We start from the raw sequence: 22,961 nt of genomic DNA on the forward strand, positions 1-22,961 counted from the left end.
TTGATAAAAATTGTAACACCCAAATTTCTTGGATATGCAACTTGAGAATTTTATTCACATTATAGGACCTACTTGACGAGTTGGTTGGTCCCAAATCGTTGTGTAGGAGTTGAGATGGTCGCGTGATTCTTAGAGTCTATTGGACGAGTTGGAGGACCCCAACTCGACGAGTGGGAGTTGAGTGTGAAAACCCTAATTTTCAGGGTTTGTACCCTATTTAAAGGACCTTAAGCCTTCATTTCCGCCTCCATTATCACCTTAACACACTGAGAGAAACCCTAATCGAGTTGCATTCATCTGTGTGTGAGAGAGAGAAAGATAGAGGCTAATCTTGCAAATAAAGTACAAACCAAGGGTTAAAATGAATACCTGAATAACAAATGTTACATTACTGACAAGAAACTTCTTACTTGAAGCATCTTCAGTCATGTACTTGGATTTAAGAGAACCCCACAATTCTTTTGCAGTTTCAACATTTTGATAGATATCAAACAGAGAATCAGACATACCATTGAGAATATGACCACGACAAATGTAGTCATCATTGTGTCACTTTAATCTTCTTTTTGTTGCCTCTAAAGTTTCGTCTTCAGCAAATTTTGGCATGTGTGTACTAAGAACATACACCACTTTTAGAGTAGTAAGGAGAAAATGCATCTTCTTTAGCCATCTACGAAAATCTTGCCCTTCAAACTTGTTTAGTTTATCAAACTTGCTTGTCATATCCTTCACAAAATCGCCACTAGCCATGATGACAAGAATACTTTGATTTTTGTTAGAAATATGCTTCTATTTCTGTTGGTGATTTGGGATTAAATGTAACACTCTGTTTCGAATCTTTTCATAATTTGGGGTCGTGACCCGAATATCAATTATCATAATGCTTTAGGCCTTGGGGAAAGAGATATTTAGACCCTTTTGGTTGTGGATAATGTCAGTTGTGGGTACCGAGAGTTCAGTTTGTGCTTTGGAACCCAAGAGTATAATAGTAAAGTGATGGTTTGGGACTTTCATGGATTTAGGATTTAATTTCGCAAGGTTTTAAGGCAAAGGAGAGTTGATAAAATTGTAGATCTTCTCATTACCTTTTCGTGGATATAAGGATCATCGGAATCGGAGTTGTAACGAAGAAGTTATGGCCTTCGGAAGTTAGGAGGATTTTGGGCTAAGTCGGGTACGTTGGGCGTACCAGGCAGGGAAGATCGGGGTGTGCCATTAAGTACGTTGGGCGTACTCAAGTCAGGTTGAAACCTTAATTTAGGGTCTTAGACCCTATTTAAAGTCATTAACTCATTCTCAAACCCTCTTATCTTCAACCTCCATCCCATTTAACCCTAAGTTCGAAACCTTAGCCCTCTTGTGTAAATTTCAAGCCTTGGTGTGATTTTTGGTGTGCCTTGGAGAAGAAGGAGATCTTGTTAGAAGCATTGTTTGGCTTGAAGCTTGTGAATCCAAGCTCTAATCATCTTCATCAACTTCCAGGAGGTATAAAGCTTATAACTTGATGACTCTAGGTGTTAGATCTAGTCTAGGGCTTGTTTTGGATTTATTATGGTCCCTTGAGTCATCCTTGCGAGTATTAGCTACTCCAGGAGCTTAGAATATTATATCTTATCATTCCTGAGGTTGTTGGTGCATATAAATGTCATATTGATGGGTTTTGATGAATCATGCTAGAGTTGGTGTTCATATTATGGGTTTAGATGGATAAAAACGGGTTTCGGGTCCTATTAAGACATGCAAAGGAGTAAAGTTGGCAACTTTATGGATTAAGAGCTTATCTAGAGGTTAGATCTGAGTTTAGACATTTTGGTCTTAAGCATTAAGTTCTTAATATGAGTATTGGCCCTCTAATGAGTACATTGGGCGTACGTATGCATACACTCAACGTAATGCATGGATTCCCCATTATTAGGCTATGACGAGGTGTACTTTATGCAGCAGAAGGCAGTAGGCGGGGCGTACGCCTGGAATCTCCTTTTGAGCCTTTTAGGCCCTGGATCTTTTTGGAGTTTGGGTCATTGGTTGTTGGATCAGTTATGAGAGGGGTAAATGGGTTTTTAACCATTGGAAGGATAGAATATGGTTTGAACCTTGGATTTTGGGAAATAACCTTAATTATTGATTAAGGATATTTTGGTTGTGTTCAGTGTGAGGATTTCGGTAGCAGCAGCACGTGTGTTTTGGTTATCTCGGATTGAGATGAGTTTCCTCACTGTACCCGTGGGTCGAATACACCAATTTCGACCCATTAGGATTTGTTATGATAGTTGTCTTTGTGGCTCTTGCATGATATGTTAGGCTACGCCCATTATATGACGGGCTAGGCCCAATGTATGTTATGTAGGATGATAGTTGTCTCTGTGACTCTTACATGTGTATGTTGGGCTGGGCCCATTGATTTGGAAGGGTTAGGCTCATTATTATGGTTTGGTCCTAGTATGCAGGCTAGGCCTAATGATATGTATGGTATGTGGTATTTTAGGGAACTCATTAAGCTTTGTGCTTACAGTTTTATGGTTATGGTTTCAGGTATTACTGGTTCGAAAGGGAAAGGCTTAGCTTCATCGCAACGCATCCTCCGATGTTTTCGCAACTATATAATTTTGGGATTGTACTCTGATAACTGTTTTTATTCTGAAATACTTTTGAATGATTGGAAAAAAGGATAACTGGTGTTTCTGGTTGAATGAAAAATGAAAATTTTACCTTATAATTTTTGTGGCGTAACATTAAAGCACTTGGAAATTCTGAGATCGTGATTGACACTTTCAAATCGAAGTATTTGGGTGGTACTCCCACATCCCCAATTAGATAATACTCAGAAGTTTGAGAACAAGAAAGAGAACGAGAAGTTTTGTTTTGTCCGTTGAGTGATTCAACGAAATGTACCATCAATTTTTCTAGGTTTGACCAAAACTTGCTTTTTATATGCTTCTTTGCCAAAAACGGTTGCAAAACAGTTTCCAACATTCAAAACTATATAAAACAGGCATTTAACCAATGGATAATAGCATAACTGACGTGTGTCCCAAAAAATTGACATTAAAATTCGAGTCTGACACAAAAACAATCATTTTAACTATTGGACAAAACAATGAACCGATGGGTAAAGCGTCGGATTGCACTCGTTCCTATGCAAGCTTGTTGCAATTCATGGCTGCAAAAACAATTTCGTTGTGATCATTTCGAGATGAGTTGTTTCGATGCGATCCTATGTGGGTCATACCGATGCGATCCATCTAAGATCGTTTCAATGTGATTGTAATAATCGTTCCGAAGTACATCGTTGCAACACGTTGTGAACGGTCGCAATTGAACATTAACTTGTTATCCGATGCGATTCAACCCAATGCGATAGTTCCAAAGTATTGTATTACAACTAGTTGCGATCGATCTCAATTTGAACAGTAACATACTATCGTTGTGAAAGTGCATTCGCATCCAGTATTCTGAAATCATACTATCGTTACGAAAGTGCATTCGCATCCAGTATTCTGAAATCTCATCGCATCTGATCGCATTCACATCTCATTCGAATTACGAACTCAGTATTGGTTCGAGACCGACTTCATTCTGAAATCAATTTCAGTCCAACACTTACTTATTCCGAAATTGTTTTTTTTTTCCGATTTCAAACCAATTCTGAAATCAATTTAGCCGTGACTTAAAATCTTGAATAAACTTAAACAAGTGTGTACTCCACACCTTCCTTACTTATTTAATATTCATCAATATTAATTTTAGTCAACAAGTCAATTCATTACACTTAAATATACTTAGTGAAACAATTCACCAACATATTATTCCCGAGTTAGGAGGGAAAATAACTCGGGAACACAAAAACTTAAAAATTTCCTTTCATTTCCTTCAAATTCCAGATCATGGAATAAGGAAAATTTTATTTTCCCTCCTTTTCTTTCTGTCAATATTTTTCTTCAATTTCCTTTATTGAATTTACAAAAAAATAATAAAAAAAACATGACGTAAGGGGCTCATTACCAAGAGTCGCTGTGGGTGTGATGGAAGAAGAGATGAGAGAGAGTGTTGGATGGTGGGTTTTGATTGGTTGATTCTTTTTTTCTTTTCTTTTTTTAATTTTTTTTTTTCTAAAATAAAAACCTATTAAAAGTAACATATTACAACTATCTACATTTTTTACAACTTTGGATGTATCATTCCTTCAGTCCTATGTGGGTTTGGGTTAAAAAATATGATGTGGCCTCAAAAAATCTTATGTGGCAACATGCCTATTATCACTCTTTTCAGCTTTAAAGAAATGGAGAAATCTGTAAAAGAAATAAATAAATAAATAAAATATATAAATTTAGGAAGTTGTAAGATAAAATATAAGGTAAAACCAGGAAAAAGTTACAAAAAGGGTAAAACTAGAAAAAATTGCACAAATGATTTTCTTGCAAATATCCGATTTATGGTTGCTCGATTTATGTTTCTGGATGATACTTGATACCAACACAGATGCTCTATAGTTGCTTCTTTTAGTCCCTCCCGGCAATTGTACTTTGTAGTGTTATATTACTCTTTGAAAAGACTGTTGAATGATGGTATCCATCAAGGGACAAATTAAAACAAACACCTTTAACAAATAGAATAGTAGAAAATAGACTTTATTCTCCAAATTTCCCCAATAGACCTCTACTACAACTAGGGTTAAAAATCATCATATTGGTATATTACATGTATAATATAACATCTTGATTAATCCTACGTATTTGTGATATATGAAATCTCATCTCCACCTTCAAAACTGAAAAGTGTGCCATTATGATGAAAACTCTTTTTTTTTTTTTTTTTTTTTTTTTTTTTTTGATGTATCAACTTAAAAGCTCATCCAGTGTTAGCAGGCAGACAGTTAATGGCCATTGGAAGTCTTGTCTTGAATATGAATATGGTCTTCTTCTGACCTTGGCAGATACTCATGCCCCCTGCGATTTATCTCCTCTCTGCTTCAACAATCATAAATTAATAAATAAATAAATAAAGGTAAACCGCATCCTAAGTCAACCCACCCACGTGGGAGGTCAATCGCAGATCGCTAACAATATCAACTATCATATTAGACACTTAACTTAGAGTGCACCAAATAAAATCAAATGTTATAGAGACTATGGGTGCATTTGGTTGTGGAAAACTGTTTTCAGTTTTCAGAAAATGGAGTGGAGTTTTCACAGTTTTCAATAGAAAATTTCCAAAACATGTTTGGTTGTTTACATTTTCTATTTTAGAAAAGTAGAAAACATGTTTGGGCGAGCATTTGTTCTATGAATTTTGTTATTTGAAATAATACAACATTTGAAAAAAAATTCCAAGTAGTTTGTAATTTTGGAAAATGGAAAATATGAAAACCCAAACCCATTTTCAAAATTTTCAGTTTTCTGGAAAAGTAGAGAATTTTGCAGCCATCCAGGCTGTCCCTAAAAGAGGATAGAATTTAGAAGTAAAAAAGGAGAGAGTATAGATTTGGACCTGAGACAGTTCCAGACAGAATGGTAATAAAGAATAGCAACAATCCGGGGCTTTCTGTGTTGTTGAAGATCAAAAGAAGCAAAGGCACGCTGCTGCACCACAGGCAGTTGCTTTATTTCTTTGGCCTCCATTAGCTTTTTAGCCATTGCCAAATCTGTATCAGGATAACACGTTACCAGTCCACGTTTTCTCCCACGATAGCTTATCCCTCTTGTACACACACCAGAAACAGCACACTCGCTGAACTGCAAAATCATAATCATAATCATATTATTATTATGATTATTATATTATTATTATTATTATTTTTTTTTTCTAATTACACATACATCTGGAGTTGACGAGCCACCCTCGGAAGCTTCATCATAGTTCCTCATGAGGCCACGTTTGATGTCACCGTAGGTCAAAATCCCTTCTAAATGCTCTTCTTCAGGGTGGTTGTTGTTGTCTACAACCAGCACACAACTCTGTTGCCCATTGTCCATGCATTGTACAGCCTCTTTAATAGTCGAGGATAACTGGACTTTCAGGTAGTTGCTCGACATAGCCTGTGAAACCTGATTCACACCCCCACCCACTCAGTGAGCTCACTTGAAGAAAATAAATATAAAATAACTAAGAACCAACCTTCAAATCCTCAAGAATGATATCTTCATCGATTGCTTCATGGTTCTCATCAGGCCCCATGATGCAAAGTTCCAAATCATCCGAGTCACCGGTCTGTCTCCAATTTTCAAATTTATCAACTGGTGAAAGCATGGCATAACCTCCTCCTCTTTCACCCTCCTTGGACTGGTTTGCCACAGATGGTACCCATATTGCTAACCCAACAGCCCCCTGAACTCAAATTATAAAAATCAACCCACCTACCCATAACTCGGATACTAACATCAACAAAAAAAAATATATTTATCATTTATATTATTATACACTACTAATATACTGTAATTGATGCTTAAAGATGTAACAAACCAATTATTTTCATAATACACAAAGGATTATGACCTCTCTCTCTCTCATTTACAACCTATATACATATTCGGCTAGTGGTTATCCAAAACCAAAAAGCATAAACATTACTGATAACCCACTTAAGTAACCCAAACCAAAGTGATGTATTTATTTATCAAGCAAACCACACCTAGCCAATGCATACTTAGGCAACACACAAATGACAAAACTGAAGAAGAGACTAGAGAGAGATGTATTATTTGTTTGACAAAGTACAAAAAGATGTAGGATAACCTAACAGATATGGTGTGGGCAGGGCATCTAGAAGGAACTTATGATGTCTGTAAAACAAGAAGAAAGGCATGACTGTGACCAAGTAACAAGTAACAACTAATAACAACAGTTGAGATTCAGGTAAAGCAATAGTTGATCAAGACATTACCATGAGCGGAAGCAAGATTCTATAATCCTTTGTGAGCTCAAAGAGAAGTAAAACCGAAGTCAAAGGCACAGAACAAACTGAAGCCAAGGTGGCAGCCATTCCAACCTAGAGAATTTATCAAGAATCAATCAGTTTTAAGGTTAAGCACAAAGAAGAAAGCAAAGAAAACGAACCAGTGCATATGCCTGTGGCTCGGCAATGGCAGTGTTCCCTGGAATGGCGGAATTGATCAATTCTCCTGCTGAGCCTCCGAAGACGGCGCCCACGGCTGCACCTATCATCAAACTTGGAGCATACAAGCCACCAACAAGCCCTGAACCTTTGCATAGAGCTGTGGCCACAACTTTTGCTGCAGCCAACTGTGCTAGCAGCCATATTCCAGGGGCTGAAGCAATCTTCCCGGTATGTAAAATTTCATCAACATTGGTGAATCCCCAGTAAAGGACTCCTGGATACTTGAGTGCTATTATCCCTGCTCCTAAACCACCTAAAGCCGGAGACACAATAGCCGGGAGCCCAAACCTTTCTTGGATATATTCAAATGCCTTGTTGAACCAAGACACCAAACGGGTAAACAGTACACTAACCACCCCACATAGCATGCCTAGAATCAAGTACAGAGGCAGCTCTGCAGCAGATTTCAAATCATACGTGGGCACCGTGAAGGCCTGCTTCTCTCCAAGCACAGCATTTGAAACAGTGGAAGAGATAACAGAGGCGAGGATGATCATTGCAGTTGTGAATGGAGGAGAGTTTTCAGCGCGAAGAGGTCTTAAAACAGTCTCGATGGCAAAGAAAGAACCAGCAACCGCTGCATTGAAACCTGCAGCTATGCCAGCAGCCGCACCGGCTGCAACAAGAGCTATCCTGCGCTCCTTGTTGCTTTCCATCATTAGAGAGCATCCATTGGCACATGATTTTCCAATATCTACACTTGGGCCTTCAGGCCCCAAAGAACACCCCGTCCCTAAGGTTACAGCCGCTTGGATAGCCTTCACTATTGGAAAGAATCCAGATAGGAAATTCAAACCGTTTATTCCAGGACTTGACTGCTTTTTTATCTGCTCCAGTATCTCAAGTAAACCATGCAGCATCCCAACAATCACTCCTCCCGTCACTGGTATCAGAAGTATCCTATGCCACGTGTCCGCCAGCCTCTGTAACCGCAGCCAAGCAGCACCTTCATTTGGAGTCCCAGCCCAAGCCCATCCATGTATTACATGTACCTATCAACCAATATATTTTTTATTCCTAGCTTAGAGTTAGCTGCCTATCAACACTTCAACATTTATCATATCTATCTAACACAATTTCATAACTAGTTAAAAACTAAATAGTTGGAAATTACCCCACGATTAAAGCCAGCCACACAGAGACCGGTCGCAAGCCCAAGCAGACATCCAATAAGCAGTAATGCCCATTCAGGAGGAGCACCGTCTCCAAGAATCTCATCATCACCACCACCACCTCCATTTTCCCCGCCTCTTCTCGGGGAAATATGATCTCTCACTGATCGTCGTGCCCTAGGTGACCGCCGCTTGATACTAAGACGTCGACCGGAAAACGCTCGATCCAGTCTATTCCATAGATCTTTGATGCTTTTTGTACTTCTTCCTGATGACACCTGCCCTTCCAAATCTTTGTCTGAAGACGACGAATTCGACCGCAACAGGATAGCGTGATCACTGTGATCGCCTCCAGACATATTCTTTCACGCCCTAACTTGCACATACACTAAAATACGAATCATTCTCCGATGCTTGCTTCGAAAATACCTCTAAATCGACCCGATCAAGATTTGGATCTTGTTGATCAATCAATTGCGTTATATTTCAACTTCTCACAGCAAAATTATAATTAGTTTTCCCGTTAGATACCGGCAACAAAGATTTACCCTCTAAATTGTAAAGGACAACTGTAGGGTTATGGATCCGGCAAACCCAATGATGGTAGCCGGAAACAGATAAAAATAAAAAAGGCCGAGAAGAAAAAAAATAAAATAAGGACAAAGACGGTGACGATGAATCGCTGATGATTAATGATGGCGCTTTTGATGCAATCAAAATTTTGATTCAACAAAACAAATCCATACCATAATTCACAGGCTAACTAAAATATCAAAGTGGAAGTCGCATACACCAATTTTATATTTGTAAAATGGAATAAATTCATTAAATTTATGAAAATCTTTGATTTTGATCCTGTGTTTTTTTTTAAATAATTTTATCATTATGTTTATAATGTTATTTTGATGTCAATCAACTGATTGGTTTTTTATGTTCTTTCGGTAACTCAGTGTCACATAACTGGTTGTTGCCACATTGATTATTATTTACCAATGTCAAGTGTGTGTATAATAAATATTATAAACCCTATTTGTCCTAATTTCTACATACTTCGACAATCGATGAAGAGAAACCTCACAATCGAAGTGGGACATAGATGAGCCAACACCATCACATGAAACACATGTTGATCCAAGGTAAATACTTTTGATTTCGTTGTTATATTTCTTCTCGTCTAGAGATGTCCCAATTTTGATGTTTTTTAACATTTTGTGTATAAAGCTTGCAACTTCCCATAAAACTCTTTCTTTTATGTTGTTCACACATCTTCACCCTTAGAATAAGCTTTAGTACTTCCTTTTTGTGGGTGATTAATGGACCCTTGAGCATTAGGTAGTTTTTCATGTATATCTTAACATGCATTATGTTTTTGTGTTGCCTTTTCTTCCTTATGTCATCTTCCAAAGAAAATTATTTGGTATTTATAAATAAAATTTGAGACAATTCATATCTTATTATCTGTTTGTGTTGCCTTTTCTTCCTTATGTCATCTTCCAAAGAAAACTATTTTGATATTTATAAATAAAATTTGAGACAACTCATATCTTATGTAATTTAACCACAACAGGAAGTACTCCATGTTTTACATGTTAATATAGTAAAATGGGGCTTAATGTTTTGCTTTTAATATATTTTGTTGAGTCCTTGATGTCGACCGTTGACCTTAACATATTATGTTTCCTTTTTCTTGTTCGCTGAATGTTTGGCTTTAACATATTTTGTTTCCTTTTGATTTATTAAAGTGGTAGAGGGTAACATTATGATTCAGATTTTGTAGAAAGTATTTTGGAAGGATAAACATCTAGTCAATTAGAAGATGAAGCATTTGTGGTTGATAAGGAATTAAATGACGAGAATGAGGAAGAAGGCAATTCTCGGCCTAAATATGTTGGCTTTAATGACTTTATGTATTATATTTGCCATGTACTTATTACATAAGATGAAATTGACGATGAAGTAATTAAGGAGCGTGGAGCATTTGATAATGAAGGAAGGTTGGATAGGGACATTGATGATGAGTTGGGTGAAAGAGCTACTCAATATGGTATGTATAACCCTAGTATTGATTGGAATCATATTATAACTCCCCGTTTATTAAATAAATTAAATAAATTAATTAATGAATGCCTCGTAGCCTAAAATCAATAATTATATAGTGAGGTGTGATTTTGAGGGGCTAATCGTCATAATTTTGAAGTTGGGGTTAAAAGTGTAAGTTCTTGATTTAACTTGAGAAGGGTTTCAGAAGTCAGGGTGCGTTTGGTAATTTAAGGATCTATTATGAAAGAAATTTATGGGATCAGGGTTTAAATGGTAAACATCGGCCTTATTCTAAAAGAAAATGTCATGGGGAGGGACTGTTTCTGCCATTATGGCAACAAGTTTGGAGTGGTAGCGGGTATAAAACCATCTATGTAACCCTAACCCTAGAGATATGTAGCAGTCACCAACTCCATGAGTCCAGCCGCCTCCTTCCCTATTGAAGCCGGAGCTCCCCGTCGTCGACCACCGTTGGTGGAGTCGGCAACCTACCACCACTCAAGTGCCGCTACCATCGTCCCTTCGTGTCTTCTTTTTCTTCTTCAGCCTTCTGTCGCCATCCATGGATACTTCACGACAATCGTCGGAGCTGCCCCCGCCCCGACCACTCTTCACTGTGAGCTGTTGCCTATCTCCGGGACCTCCGCATGCCACCAAGAAGGATGATTGGGCTCAAGTTTTTCGCTATCGGGTGTGTTTGTTGCTGTTGAGGACGTGAACCACCATCTGTCGCCATCGTGGGTGTTGCTGATGAGATTAGGGCGCTGAAGACAACGTCGTGGCTGTGTGTTGCCACTTTCGAACGCGTTTTCCTCCGTCCCTTCTGCCTAGCCGTTGCCAACGTCACCGCTGCAGCTGTTCGTTGATCTTTTTAGTCGCGTCGCCATTTGCTGCCACCTTGCGTCACCACCAGCCACAGTGGCAGGTGGTTGTGTGCGTGTTCTGCCTTGTGTAGGTGTGTTAATGCATTACGTTGTATGTTTTGTTTGGTCGGGTTTTGCTGGAAAGCCACCGCCGCCACCGTAAGGTGGTGGCTGCCACCATGTACCACCGTGGGTGGATGTATTTTAGTGTGTGTGTCCATTTAGTAGTGTTCATTGTAAAACTGTAACCTGAGTTGGAATAATGAAAAAGAAAACTGAGAACCACCATTGTAGGGTGGTGGCTGCCGCCACCGACCACCGCGTTGGGTGGCGGTGTGCTTATTTGTGTTTGGATGTTGTTTGGGATGCTTGGACTCGTTTGGACTAGAAACCATAACCACCACCGTGAAGTGGTGGCCGTCGTCGTGTGCCACCGTTAACTACCACAAACCGAGGTGGTAGTGGGTGGTGCCCGATTAGTGAAACCCTAATGGGCCTAGCAAAACCCTAATTGACCTAAGGAAACCCTAATGGGCTAAAGGACCTAGCTATTGGGCCTATTGGGCTAATATGCGTTGGAAACCCTAATTAGGTTTTGGAAAACCGTAACGCCATGAAACCCTAATTTGGGACTTATCGGGACCGCATCAGAATTATTTAATGAACTTAAAATATTAATTAATAATCATTGCAAATTAACCTAAGGCCATGTGGGACTTAATGAATTAAGTCCTTAATAGGTTAAGTGAGAAACACTTAACCCTAATTGTCATTTTATGTGAAACCCTAATCTCACTCGGGCCTTAAAGTTGGGCGTTTCTATTGGGCTTTGATGATTGAGATAATAATGGGTCGTCCAAGAACAAGCAATTAAGCTAGAATAATTTAATGGGCATAGGGTAAGGCCCATGTAAGGGGTTTGGGCCCAATTTGGAAAATTGGGCCATATTTTGGGCCTTAATGATTATATAATATTGGGCCATTAGAATGTTGAATGTTTGGATTGGACTAAATGGTTGGGCCTTTGAATGAGGCTATGTAAAGGTTTGGGCCCAATTTGGAAAATTAGGCCATATGTTGGGCTTTGGCCCATTACTTGAATATTAGGCCTTTAGGGTGTGAGTTGGACCTTGGGCTTGGAACCCAATTATTAATTGGGTATTGTTTGATGTTGGCAGTTTAGGAATCTGTCAACTAGCAGCTGGGGTTGCATCAGCGGGACTTTAGCAGTGTCAGGTGAGTCTCCTCACCATACCAATGGGTCTAAGGCACCATGGCCAGCCCATTCAGTTAGTTATAGTGTTTATTGTAGATTCACTACTGATATGTCGGGTATGCAAGTATATGTATTATGCTAGTGGTTATGTGATATGCTATTGACAATGTGGTATGTGGTATGCTAGTTGTCTTTGTGATACTTGCATGGAAGACCATGGGGTAGCCCATGACACCTGGATGTAAGACCATGTGGAAAGCCCATGGCTTTCCTACTAAAGACCATGGGAGAGCCCATGGCACTTAGGTGTAAGACCATGTGGGGAGCCCATGGCTTTCCTATTAAAGACCATGGGAGAGCCCATGACACTTAGGTGTAAGACCATGTGGGGAGCCCATGGCATCCTGGAGTAAGACCTTGGGGACGAGCCCACGACATCCTTATATGTTTATATGCATGGTTATGTGATTGATATGGATATGTGATTGATATGTTTTATGTAGTTGTTATAGTTAATATGGATTATGTGGTTATGTGGATTGTGTGGGGTATGCTCTAGGGGACTCACTAAGCTTCGTGCTTACAGTTTTGTTTATTGTTTCAGGTATCATCGGTTTGGAAAAGAAAGGTCGGAATGATCGCAATGCACACACCCATGTTTTCCGCATTGAATGATTTTGGGATGGACTCTGATAAATATTTTACTTAATGACGATTTGGAATAATTGGTATCAATATTTTAGCTATATTAAAAATGAAAATTTTTTTACCCTTGATTTTTGGGTCGTTACAAATATGAAACCACACATTAAGGATGCCAAACAATAGCAATTAAGGTTTTTTTTTCTCACAAATTATGTTGTGGCCAATGAGTATCTAATAAGAATGGTGAGATACTCTTCTTAAAGGCTTTAAACTAAGTGTAGTAAAAACATGAACAATAACCAATGTCCCCTCAAATTGTGGGCTTTATGGATGAACAACAAAAAGGTCCTTTCAAATTAAGGGATTGAATGAGACATGCACTTGAATTAGGGAGTTTAGGCAAAGACAAAAGCAATATTTACCTTATTGGAAGATATAAGAATTTACGTTAGGGAGAGGTTTTTCAAAATGAAAAACAAACACCTTACTTGGAATCAGGATGTTTATCTTTCAATCTTAAGGAACCTTCAAGACCAATGTGGTGACATGTGGTATTTTTTATTGTTTCTTAACAAAGATTAAATATTTATGCTAATATGTAACATCCCAAAAATATAGGTCAAAAATTTCATTTTTAAATAAGTTAATATAAAACCATATGTAATAAAACCATCAATAATAATGTCTCATGTCAAAACCAAAGCGTCAATAATAAAACATAATATCATAAAACCATATCAGAGTGTAATCCCAAGGAGATCATGTGCGGAAATCATAGTGTGATGCGCAGCAATCAAGCCAGCTCCTTTCCTTTGAAAACAAAGCACCTGAAACCAAAACTGTAAACCGTAAGCACGAAGCTTAGTGAGTTCCCCCATCATACCACATACCACATAATACCATCGATATCTTTCAACCAGTAACTGCCATCAGTGCCTTTCAACCGGTAAACAGGGACTATTTTACCCCTACCACTATCACATAATAATATATCATAAACATATTGATCACATAATTGATGGGTTTTGGACATAAGAACTTTACCTATGTGCACATACAACCGTATAGATTGGATCTAGGTTTCTCTAATTGAACATGCAATATATATCCAAGACTTTCAAGGCTAGATCTAATGTAAACTAACAAATAAAACATATGAAAACAGATCTAGAATAATACCTTGAGTTACTTGCTTGAAACCGTCTTCTTCTTGGAGCTTAGAGTCACAAACGTCACTCCTTTAATGGCTTACAAACACCAACTAGCAAGAAGATGATTTTAGAGAGATGAGGAAGAGGGAAATTGGCTCTAGGGTTACTCCAATAACAAGGGTGTCGATTTCCACAACCCCAAGGGTCTATTTATACTGGTGAGCTTCTAGGGTTTCACCCTAAAACCCTAATTGGATAACTTAGCCTCAAAGCAATCCAACTCCCCTCTTGATAAGGCCTTGGACGATTTCTAGGTGATCCACATCCCTAAAATCGTCCAACCCATATCCATAAGGGTCATCTGCTCAAAATACAACTTTCACACATTTGACAGTTTATACCCCTTTCTTCAATTAATCTCTTTAAGTCACCAAATTAATTCCTAATTAATTTATGACTTATATTAATCAAATAATATTATCATTCATTTAACATATTATTCTTATAATACATTAATAATAATATCTCTTCTCTCTAAATCACCCTGTCAAGTTGCTATGGTGAAGGCAACCCAAAAGGACCATGCACAATCGGGTCAAGTACTTACCAAATATAGTTACAGCCTTAGACACTAATCCAACAGTCTCCTACTTGGATAAGTCTAGTAACTATAAACGCAAACACAATCCGATTAGCAATCATAGCTCTCAAAGACGTTGCCAACTCTGATCTTATCAATAACTTGTCCTTTAGATAAGGGATCGTACAGTCCTCTGTTTAGATATCGTGCAGACAATCGTCATACTTGTCGTCCAACAACTATTTTCTCGATCTCAGATTTAGTTGACATAGAACTTAATTGAACACATCAATTCAGTCCTGACCGGGCCCGGCACATAAGTCAAATCAAATCATCGAGCGGCCGTGATATCGCTTTTACCCTCTTAGGATAAAAGTAACAAATAAACTTCAACTTATATGAATTTACTTATCGACTAATCAACTATACACAACAATGCGTTTTATGACATCAATTTACTGATGCGGTTTCGCATTATCAATGTACAACCAATTAGCAAATAATAAACCATATATCTAGGTTTTAAGACCATATGATATTATCGTCTTGCGATCACTCCAAAGTGATTCTAGCAAGCGCGGGTTTATTCCAATGCTCAAAACTTGTTCATAAGCACTCATGAACGTTGCAGCAAACCTTTGCTATGTCTAATACCATTTAGACAATCTACACACCAATTCATGACAATCTTCATTCAAACCTACTTCCAACATATGAACGATTGTGGACTATTTAAATAATTCGATTATTCTTAATAAACTCAATTATTTTGGAAGTCAAAACATGCAAAGTGAAACAATAGCTAAACAATTAACATAAGACAATAACTTTACTTATAAACAATACTCTTTTATGTAATCATCAAATGTCAATTACATTTATCTATTACATGTTTCTAAAACTATCTAATCTAAGCTAATATCATCCTTCAGCCCAATACTCCTAACATGCTGCAAGTGCTTAACCCTGCTCAGTCCCTTCGTAAGCGGATCTGTTGGGTTATCTTCTGATGATATCCTCTTAACCACGAGGTGTCCTTCTTCTACTCGATGTCTAATAAAGTGATATTTTCTATCGATATGCTGAGATCTACCATGATCCCTCGGTTCCTTGGTCAAGGCAACCGCTCCTTCATTATCACAGAAACTTTCCATGGGCTCCCTTATAGCAGGCACAACTCCAAGATCGCCAATGAAGTTCTTCAACCATATTGCCTCTTTAGACGCTTTGCTCGCTGCAATGTATTCTGATTCGCACGTTGAATCAGCTACAGTTTCCTGTTTGGAACTTTTCCAAGTCACCGCTCCTCTATTAAGGGTAAAGACCCATCCCGACTGCGAACGGTAGTTGTCCCTGTCGGTCTGGAAACTGGCGTCACTATACCCTCGCACCTTTAAGTCATCACTCCCTCCGAGGACTAGAAACCATTCCTTGGTCCTCCGAAGGTACTTAAGGATGTTCTTGACCGCAATCCAATGCGCTCTTCCAGGATTCCCTTGATATCTACTGACCATGCTCAAAGCAAAGGCCACATCAGGTCGAGTACAAGTCATAGCATACATGATTGAGCCAACTGTGGAAACGTAAGGTACTCGACTCATCTCAGCTATCTCGGCTTCGGTACTCGGACTTTGAGTCTTACTCAATTTAGTATTACTTTGTATCGGTAGTTCTCCCTTCTTCGAGTTTTCCATACTAAAACGTTTTAGTACCTTATCTAAGTAAGTATTCTGACTAAGTCCTATTAGTCTCTTACTTCTTTCTCTCACTATCCTTATTCCCAAAATATAGGAAGCCTCTCCGAGGTCCTTCATAGCGAAACACTTCCCGAGCCAGGACTTCACTTCCTACAGAGTCGGGATGTCGTTTCCTATAAGCAGTATGTCATCGACATACAAAACGAGGAAGCTAACTATACTCCCACTGGCCTTGACATATACACATGATTCATCTTCGCTTCGTACAAATCCAAACTCTTTGAATTTCTCATCAAAGCAAAGATTCCATCTGAGAGATGCTTGCTTAAGTCCATAAATGGACTTCTCAAGCTTGCACACTCTATTTGGATGCTTCGGATCGACAAAACCCTCTGGCTGAGACATGTATACATCCTCAGCCAACTTCCCATTAAGGAAAGCGGCTTTGACATCCATTTTCCATATCTCATAATCATGAAATGCGGAAATAGCTAGCATCACCCTAATAGATTTTATCTTCGCAACTGGTGAGAAGGTCTCATCATAGTCAACTCTAGGAGTTTGAGTAAAGCCCTTCGCCACCAATCGCGCCTTATACGTGTGCACATTCCCATCCACGTCGGTCTACTTCTTGAAGATCCATTTGCACCCAACCCTCTTACGTCCGGGAACATTGTCAACCAAATTCCAAACTTGGTTGTCATACATGGACTGAATCTCGCTGTCCATTGCCTCTTTCCATTTTGCAGACTCCGGGCCTGCCATGGCTTCCTTATAGCAATTAGGTTCATCTAGATTTATTAGTGTACTATCACTAATATACGTGTCCCCTTCGGTAGTAATATGAAAACCATACAACTGGGGTTGAACTCTAACTCTTTTGGAACGTCTAAGAGGTAATGACTCGTCAATTGGTTCAACCGGAGTTTCCTCCTCGAGTTGAGCGCCAGCGGTACAGGTTCCTTCATCACTCGACTCTTGAATCTCTTCAAGATCGATCTGCCTCCCACTGTCTCCTTGGCTTATGAGTTCTCTTTCTCGGAAAACCCCTCTCCTCGCAACGAAGACAACATTGTCATTCAGTCTATAGAAGAGATATCCAAAGGATTTCTGCGGGTTGCCGATGAAAATACATCACTCACTACGGGGTTCGAGCTTGTCATGAGTTTCTCGTCTTACGAAAACTTCACAACCCTAAACCTTGATATGTGCCAATGAGGGAGCTTTCCCTGTCCACATCTCGTGAGGTGTTTTGTCAACCTTCTTTGTAGGGACTCGGTTAAGGATATGGGCGGCAATCTCTAAGGCATACCCCAAAATGAGATAGGTAGCGAAGCACGGCTCATCATTGAACGAACCATGTCTAACAAGGTTCGATTGCGCCTTTCTGCCACACCATCTAACTGCGGTGTCCTAGGTGGAGTCAATTGTGAAACTATTCCACATTCCTTGAGATAGTCGAGGAATTCAAGACTTAGGTACTCTCCTCCTCGATCGGATCGAAGCATCTTGATTTTCCTGCCCAATTGATTCTCCACTTCACTCTTGAACTCTTTGAATTTTTCAAACATTTCAGACTTGTGCTTGATTAAGTAAATATACCCATATCTACTATAATCATCGGTGAAAGTCACGTAGAAGCGGTTTGTGGTGGATCTAAAGGGCCTACATACATTGGTATGTATGAGATCCAATAAACCCTCACCCCTCTCACAAGTGCCAGTGAAGGGTGACTTGGTCATCTTTCCAAGTAAACAAGACTTACACGTGTCATCTTCCCTAAGGTCGAATGACTCCAACACTCCATCCTTTTGGAGTTGGGCTATGCGCTTCTTGTTGACATGTCCAAAACGACAATGCCACAAAGATGCTTTATCCATACTATTGGAACAATCTATACACAACACATCATTTCCTAGGTTATGTACAACCATAACAGTTTCATAAATTCCATTACAAGGCATTGCTTCAAAGTATAAAACACCATTTAGATAAGCATAAATAGAACCATTCATATTATTAAACGAATATCTAAATCCTTGTCTAAACAAACCATGAAATGAAATGATGTTTCTTGCCATATCTGGCGAGTAGCAACAATTATTTAAATCTAAAACTAATCCATTACTAAGCACTAAAGAATACACTCCAATCTTGGTAACAGGCGACGATGTTCTATTCCCCATGATTAGATTCATTCTTCCTTGCTCCACATCTCTATCTCTTCTTAGTCCCTGCAAATCAGAACAAATGTGGTAACCACATCCTGTATCAAGAACCCAAGAAATAGTATGAGGTGAATTGTTAGATTTAATTGTTTATATACCTGCAAAAGATGGCTTGATCTTTCCATCCTTGATGGCTTGCAGATATTCCGGGCAGCTTCTCTTCCAATGCCCTATTTTGTGGCAATGATGGCACTCGGCCTCCTTCGGGTTAGGGTTGGGCTTAGCGGGATCAAACTTGGTACCACTAGAAGAGGAACCATCTTAGGACTTTCCCTTGCGGTGGCTCTTTGACGGAGCCTTCCTCTTCTTACCCCTTCCTTGCCCTATAGCCAAAATAGGAGCAGCGGTTGGTGCGGGAGTTGGTGCAACAAACTTGTCCTTTAGGTTGCTCTCAGCAGTCCTTGGAGTTTGCTTAGGGTGACCTCTTCTTTGTTCATGTGGTAGGTCATCCTAAATTGGTTATAGCATGAAGGCAAGGAGTGAAGAACAATGTCGATGGCCAAATCCTCCCCAAAGTTAACATTTAACTTACGAAGACAATTGACATATCTTTGCATCTTTTGCAAGTGCACAGTTAACGATTCTCCATTTCCCATCTTAGCGGTGATCATGTTGGTGATGATCGCGTAGCGCTCTTGCCTCGCGCTTTGGTGGTATCTCTCCATCAAGTCTTGATGCATTTCATAGGAATACATGTCCTCATAGGACTTTTGGAATTCTTGGTTCATAGTGGCTATCATGATGCAATGGACTTTCGTTGCATCACGTTCGTGTGTCTCAAAGACAACCATCTCTTTGGGAGTAGCGATTTTTGGGTTGACCTTCTCGAGCTTTTCGTCGAGGACATACTCTTTGTCCTCGTAGCGTGCAATGGTGCGAATGTATCTTATCCATTCGCTAAAGTTCGTACCATCGAAGGTCACCTTTTGTCAAAGACTCATTAACGTGAATGAGTTAGCAGCAGCGTTGTTTGCGTTCGACATCTACAAATAGAAAGGACAAAGTTTGATTAGAATTGGATCCCTAATTAAACACCCAAAATGAAAAATTAGGGCTAGGACCCAACAACATCATTTACATATTAGAAAAGGGATGCCGTAATCCAACATGCAAATAATTTGGAGGTGAGTGAATGACGATTCACTAATTCTTCACCTTGAAAACATAACCTTAAGTTTTATTGAGAATTCCTAGATTTTCTTTGAGATTCATTGAACCTTTCAATGGCATGTTTAAATCTCGATATGCCCCTCTAGTTTGTGACTGGGATACCGAGGATCACAAAGTGGGTGTGAATTACCATGCAAATTTACATGGTGCCTTCATTGTTACAATCATCTATTCGATGTGCCGGTAAACCACACACGCTCCATCGAACTATGATAAACAATGAATCACCCTTTGCCACCTTTGCTTAGAACCAATTAGTGTGTCGGTAAACCACACACGCTCCACTAACTTCTTAGCAAGGGTGCAAAGTGCAATTTCATGGGAATGCATCAATTCACTTTTCCTAAAGTAACTAAGATTGGGAATTTTATAAAATAGTTTAGTTACTTTATAGATTCATTATACTTATTAATGAGGAGAGAGAGTTGCCCTATCCTACCCGTTCAGCTAACGACCCTCCACCGGTCAAGCAAGCGGTGGGTGTGAGTGTACATCCATTAAGCGCCATTTTATAGGCAGCAACCTTATACCCACCTTATAGACCGACTTCGTGAATGAGGCCTACTAACGGTAAGACTAGCATTTTAATTTTACTTATATATATATATATATATATATATATATATATATATATATATATAAAGCTTTTAATAATATAATAGTATAGGGTTGAATTTTAAACTTGTAAAACTCTAGGGGTTGAAATTTAAATTCTTCTAAATTAAACTATTAATCACAAAATTCAAATTTCAAAACTTCAGGATAGATATTGAACTTTTCAAAACAATAGGGATCAAATAACAAATAATTCAAATTAAACGATTAATTTCATAATTATCTATATTTGACCTAATCCAATTTTAGTCATTAGATAATTACCAAATAATATTAAATAGTCCATATTTATCACATAAATAATCAATATTTAAAAGATTTGAAATTATCTATATTTATGTCAAGGATAATCATTAAATTAAGTTAAAATTCAGATTTTTACATAATAAAACGATTTAGGTATCAATCCAAGACAAAACAACAATAAAATCCCGAATTATCCTCTGTCTGACGCTCGGACTCGCCGAGTAAAGCTTTGGACTCGCCGAGTAGGGCCAACTCGCCGAGTCTAAACACTGACTCGCCGAGTTGGGTCGGACAGAGGTGAAGAAAAACGATTTCCAGCAAGCAAAATAGTTAAGCATCATATTCAATTGAAACCAATCATGTCTCTGATACCATTGATGGGTTTTGGACATAAGAACTTTACCTATGTGCACATACAACCCTATAGCTTGGATCTAGGTTTCTCTAATTGAACATGCAATATATATCCAAGACTTTCAAGGCTAGATCTAATGTAAACTAACAAATAAAACATATGAAAACAGATCTAGAATAATACCTTGAGTTACTTGCTTGAAACCTTCTTCTTCTTGGAGCTTAGAGTCACAAATGTCACTCCTCTAATGGCTTACAAACACCAACTAGCAAGAAGATGATTTTAGAGAGATGAGGAAGAGGGAAATCGGCTCTAGGGTTACTCTAATAACAAGGGTGTCGATTTCCACAACCCCAAGGGTCTATTTATACTGGTGAGCTTCTAGGGTTTCACCCTAAAACCCTAATTGGATAACTTAGCCTCAAAGCAATCCAATTCCCCTCTTGATAAGGCCTTGAACGATTTCTAGGTGATCCACATCCCTAAAATCGTCCAACCCATATCCATAAGGGTTATCTGCTCAAAATACAACTTTCACACATTTGACAGTTTATACCCCTTTCTTCAATTAATCTCTTTAAGTCACCAAATTAATTCCTAATTAATTTATGACTTATATTAATCAAATAATATTATCATTCCTTTAACATATTATTCTTATAATACATTAATAATAATATCTCTTCTCTCTAAATCACCCTGTCAAGTTGCTATGGTGAAGGCAACCCAAAAGGACCATGCACAATCGGGTCAAGTACTTACCAAATATAGTTACAGCCTTAGACACTAATCCAACAATACTAACATCTTAAACATGTTGATTACATACTAACATATCATAAACAGACATATAAGCATTGCATGGGTTCTGTTTACCCCTACGGTAACTTTTAACCGGTAACTGCCATCGGTATCTTTCAACCGGTATCCGCCATCGGTATCTTTCAACCGGTAACTGGGGACTATTTCACCCCTACCACTATCATACAATAACATGATATAATCATACAGTTAGGCATATCTAGGGTACTGACCTACCCTTCGGTTCTAACGACCGAGTCAGGGAAAAACTATTCCCTGCTACTACCACTAACACACATAGCATATCACATAAGCATATCTCATAAGCATATCTCATGAGCATATCACATAAACATACCAAGATAATTATCACAAAGACAATTATCTGCCAACTACCCCTATTGGTGGGCCGACATTGTGGCCTTAGACCCACCCTTACTGGAAGGTAACTCACCTCACACTATTGAAGTCCCGAAGACACAACCACAACTGCTGGATGACAGAATCCCGATCTGTCAATATCAAAACATCACCTAATTATTAATTGGGTCCCAACACATAACCATAAGTAAATTCTTTGGATAATTACTACATTACCCCAAGCTTGGCTTATTCAAGCCCAAGGCCCAATCTATAGGCCCAAAGTCAATTAGGAATCAAAGCCCAACACATGGCCCAATTTTCCAAATTAGGCCTAGGCATATACATGGTCTTATTCTAAGGCCCAACATTATATAATTATTAAGGCCCAAACTATGGCCCATCTATGGCCCAATTTTCCAAATTAGGCCCAAACCCCTTACATGGGTCTTACCCTAGGCCCATTAAATTATTTTAGCCCATTTGCTTATTCTTGGATGGCCCGTTATTATCCCAATCATCAAAGCCCAATAGGAGGGCCCAACTTAAGGCCCAAGTGAAATTAGGGTTTCACATAAAATGATGATTAGGGTTAAGTTTCCTACTTAAACCATTAAGGACTTAATCCACTAAGGACTTAATCCATTAAGTCTAATATTGCTTAGATTAATTTTTGCTAATGATTATTATTTAATATTTCAAGTTATCAAATAATTCTCGTGTGTCCCGATTAATTCCCCAAATTAGGGTTTCATTGCATTAAGGTTT

The 22,961-nt window shown here is 38.7% G+C and overlaps 1 protein-coding gene across 1 annotated transcript; it reads right to left on the reverse strand.

Annotated features, from left to right (window-relative positions):
- Positions 1-4,612: 4,612 nt before the first annotated feature.
- Positions 4,613-8,992, reverse strand: CLC-F (chloride channel F). The gene is made up of 7 exons (XM_078999592.1): positions 8,229-8,992; positions 7,054-8,106; positions 6,881-6,985; positions 6,115-6,324; positions 5,817-6,044; positions 5,488-5,732; positions 4,613-4,964 (listed from the first exon to the last, which is right to left on the reverse strand). The coding sequence occupies exons 1-7, from the start codon at positions 8,583-8,585 to the stop codon at positions 4,874-4,876; spliced, it is 2,289 nt and encodes a 762-aa protein (XP_078855718.1). The 5' UTR covers positions 8,586-8,992; the 3' UTR covers positions 4,613-4,873.
- Positions 8,993-22,961: the final 13,969 nt, after the last annotated feature.

The sequence above is a fragment of the Lactuca serriola genome, chromosome 5 (assembly GCF_051521515.1).
Source record: "Lactuca serriola cultivar US96UC23 chromosome 5, Lser_US96UC23_V15, whole genome shotgun sequence".
Lineage (NCBI taxonomy): Eukaryota > Viridiplantae > Streptophyta > Magnoliopsida > Asterales > Asteraceae > Lactuca > Lactuca serriola.

What these genes read in the sequence shown, in the direction of transcription:
- CLC-F (XM_078999592.1), bottom strand. Translation starts at nt 8,585, where the DNA reads ATGTCTGGAGGCGATCACAGTGATCACGCTATCCTGTTGCGGTCGAAT. An exon ending in GAATCTTGCTTCCGCTCATG is followed by an intron (nt 6,325 to 6,880) that starts GTAATGTCTTGA and finishes ATTTGAGTTCAG; the next exon opens with GGGGCTGTTGGGTTAGCAAT. An exon ending in GTGGCTCGTCAACTCCAGAT is followed by an intron (nt 5,733 to 5,816) that starts GTATGTGTAATT and finishes ATGATTTTGCAG; the next exon opens with TTCAGCGAGTGTGCTGTTTC.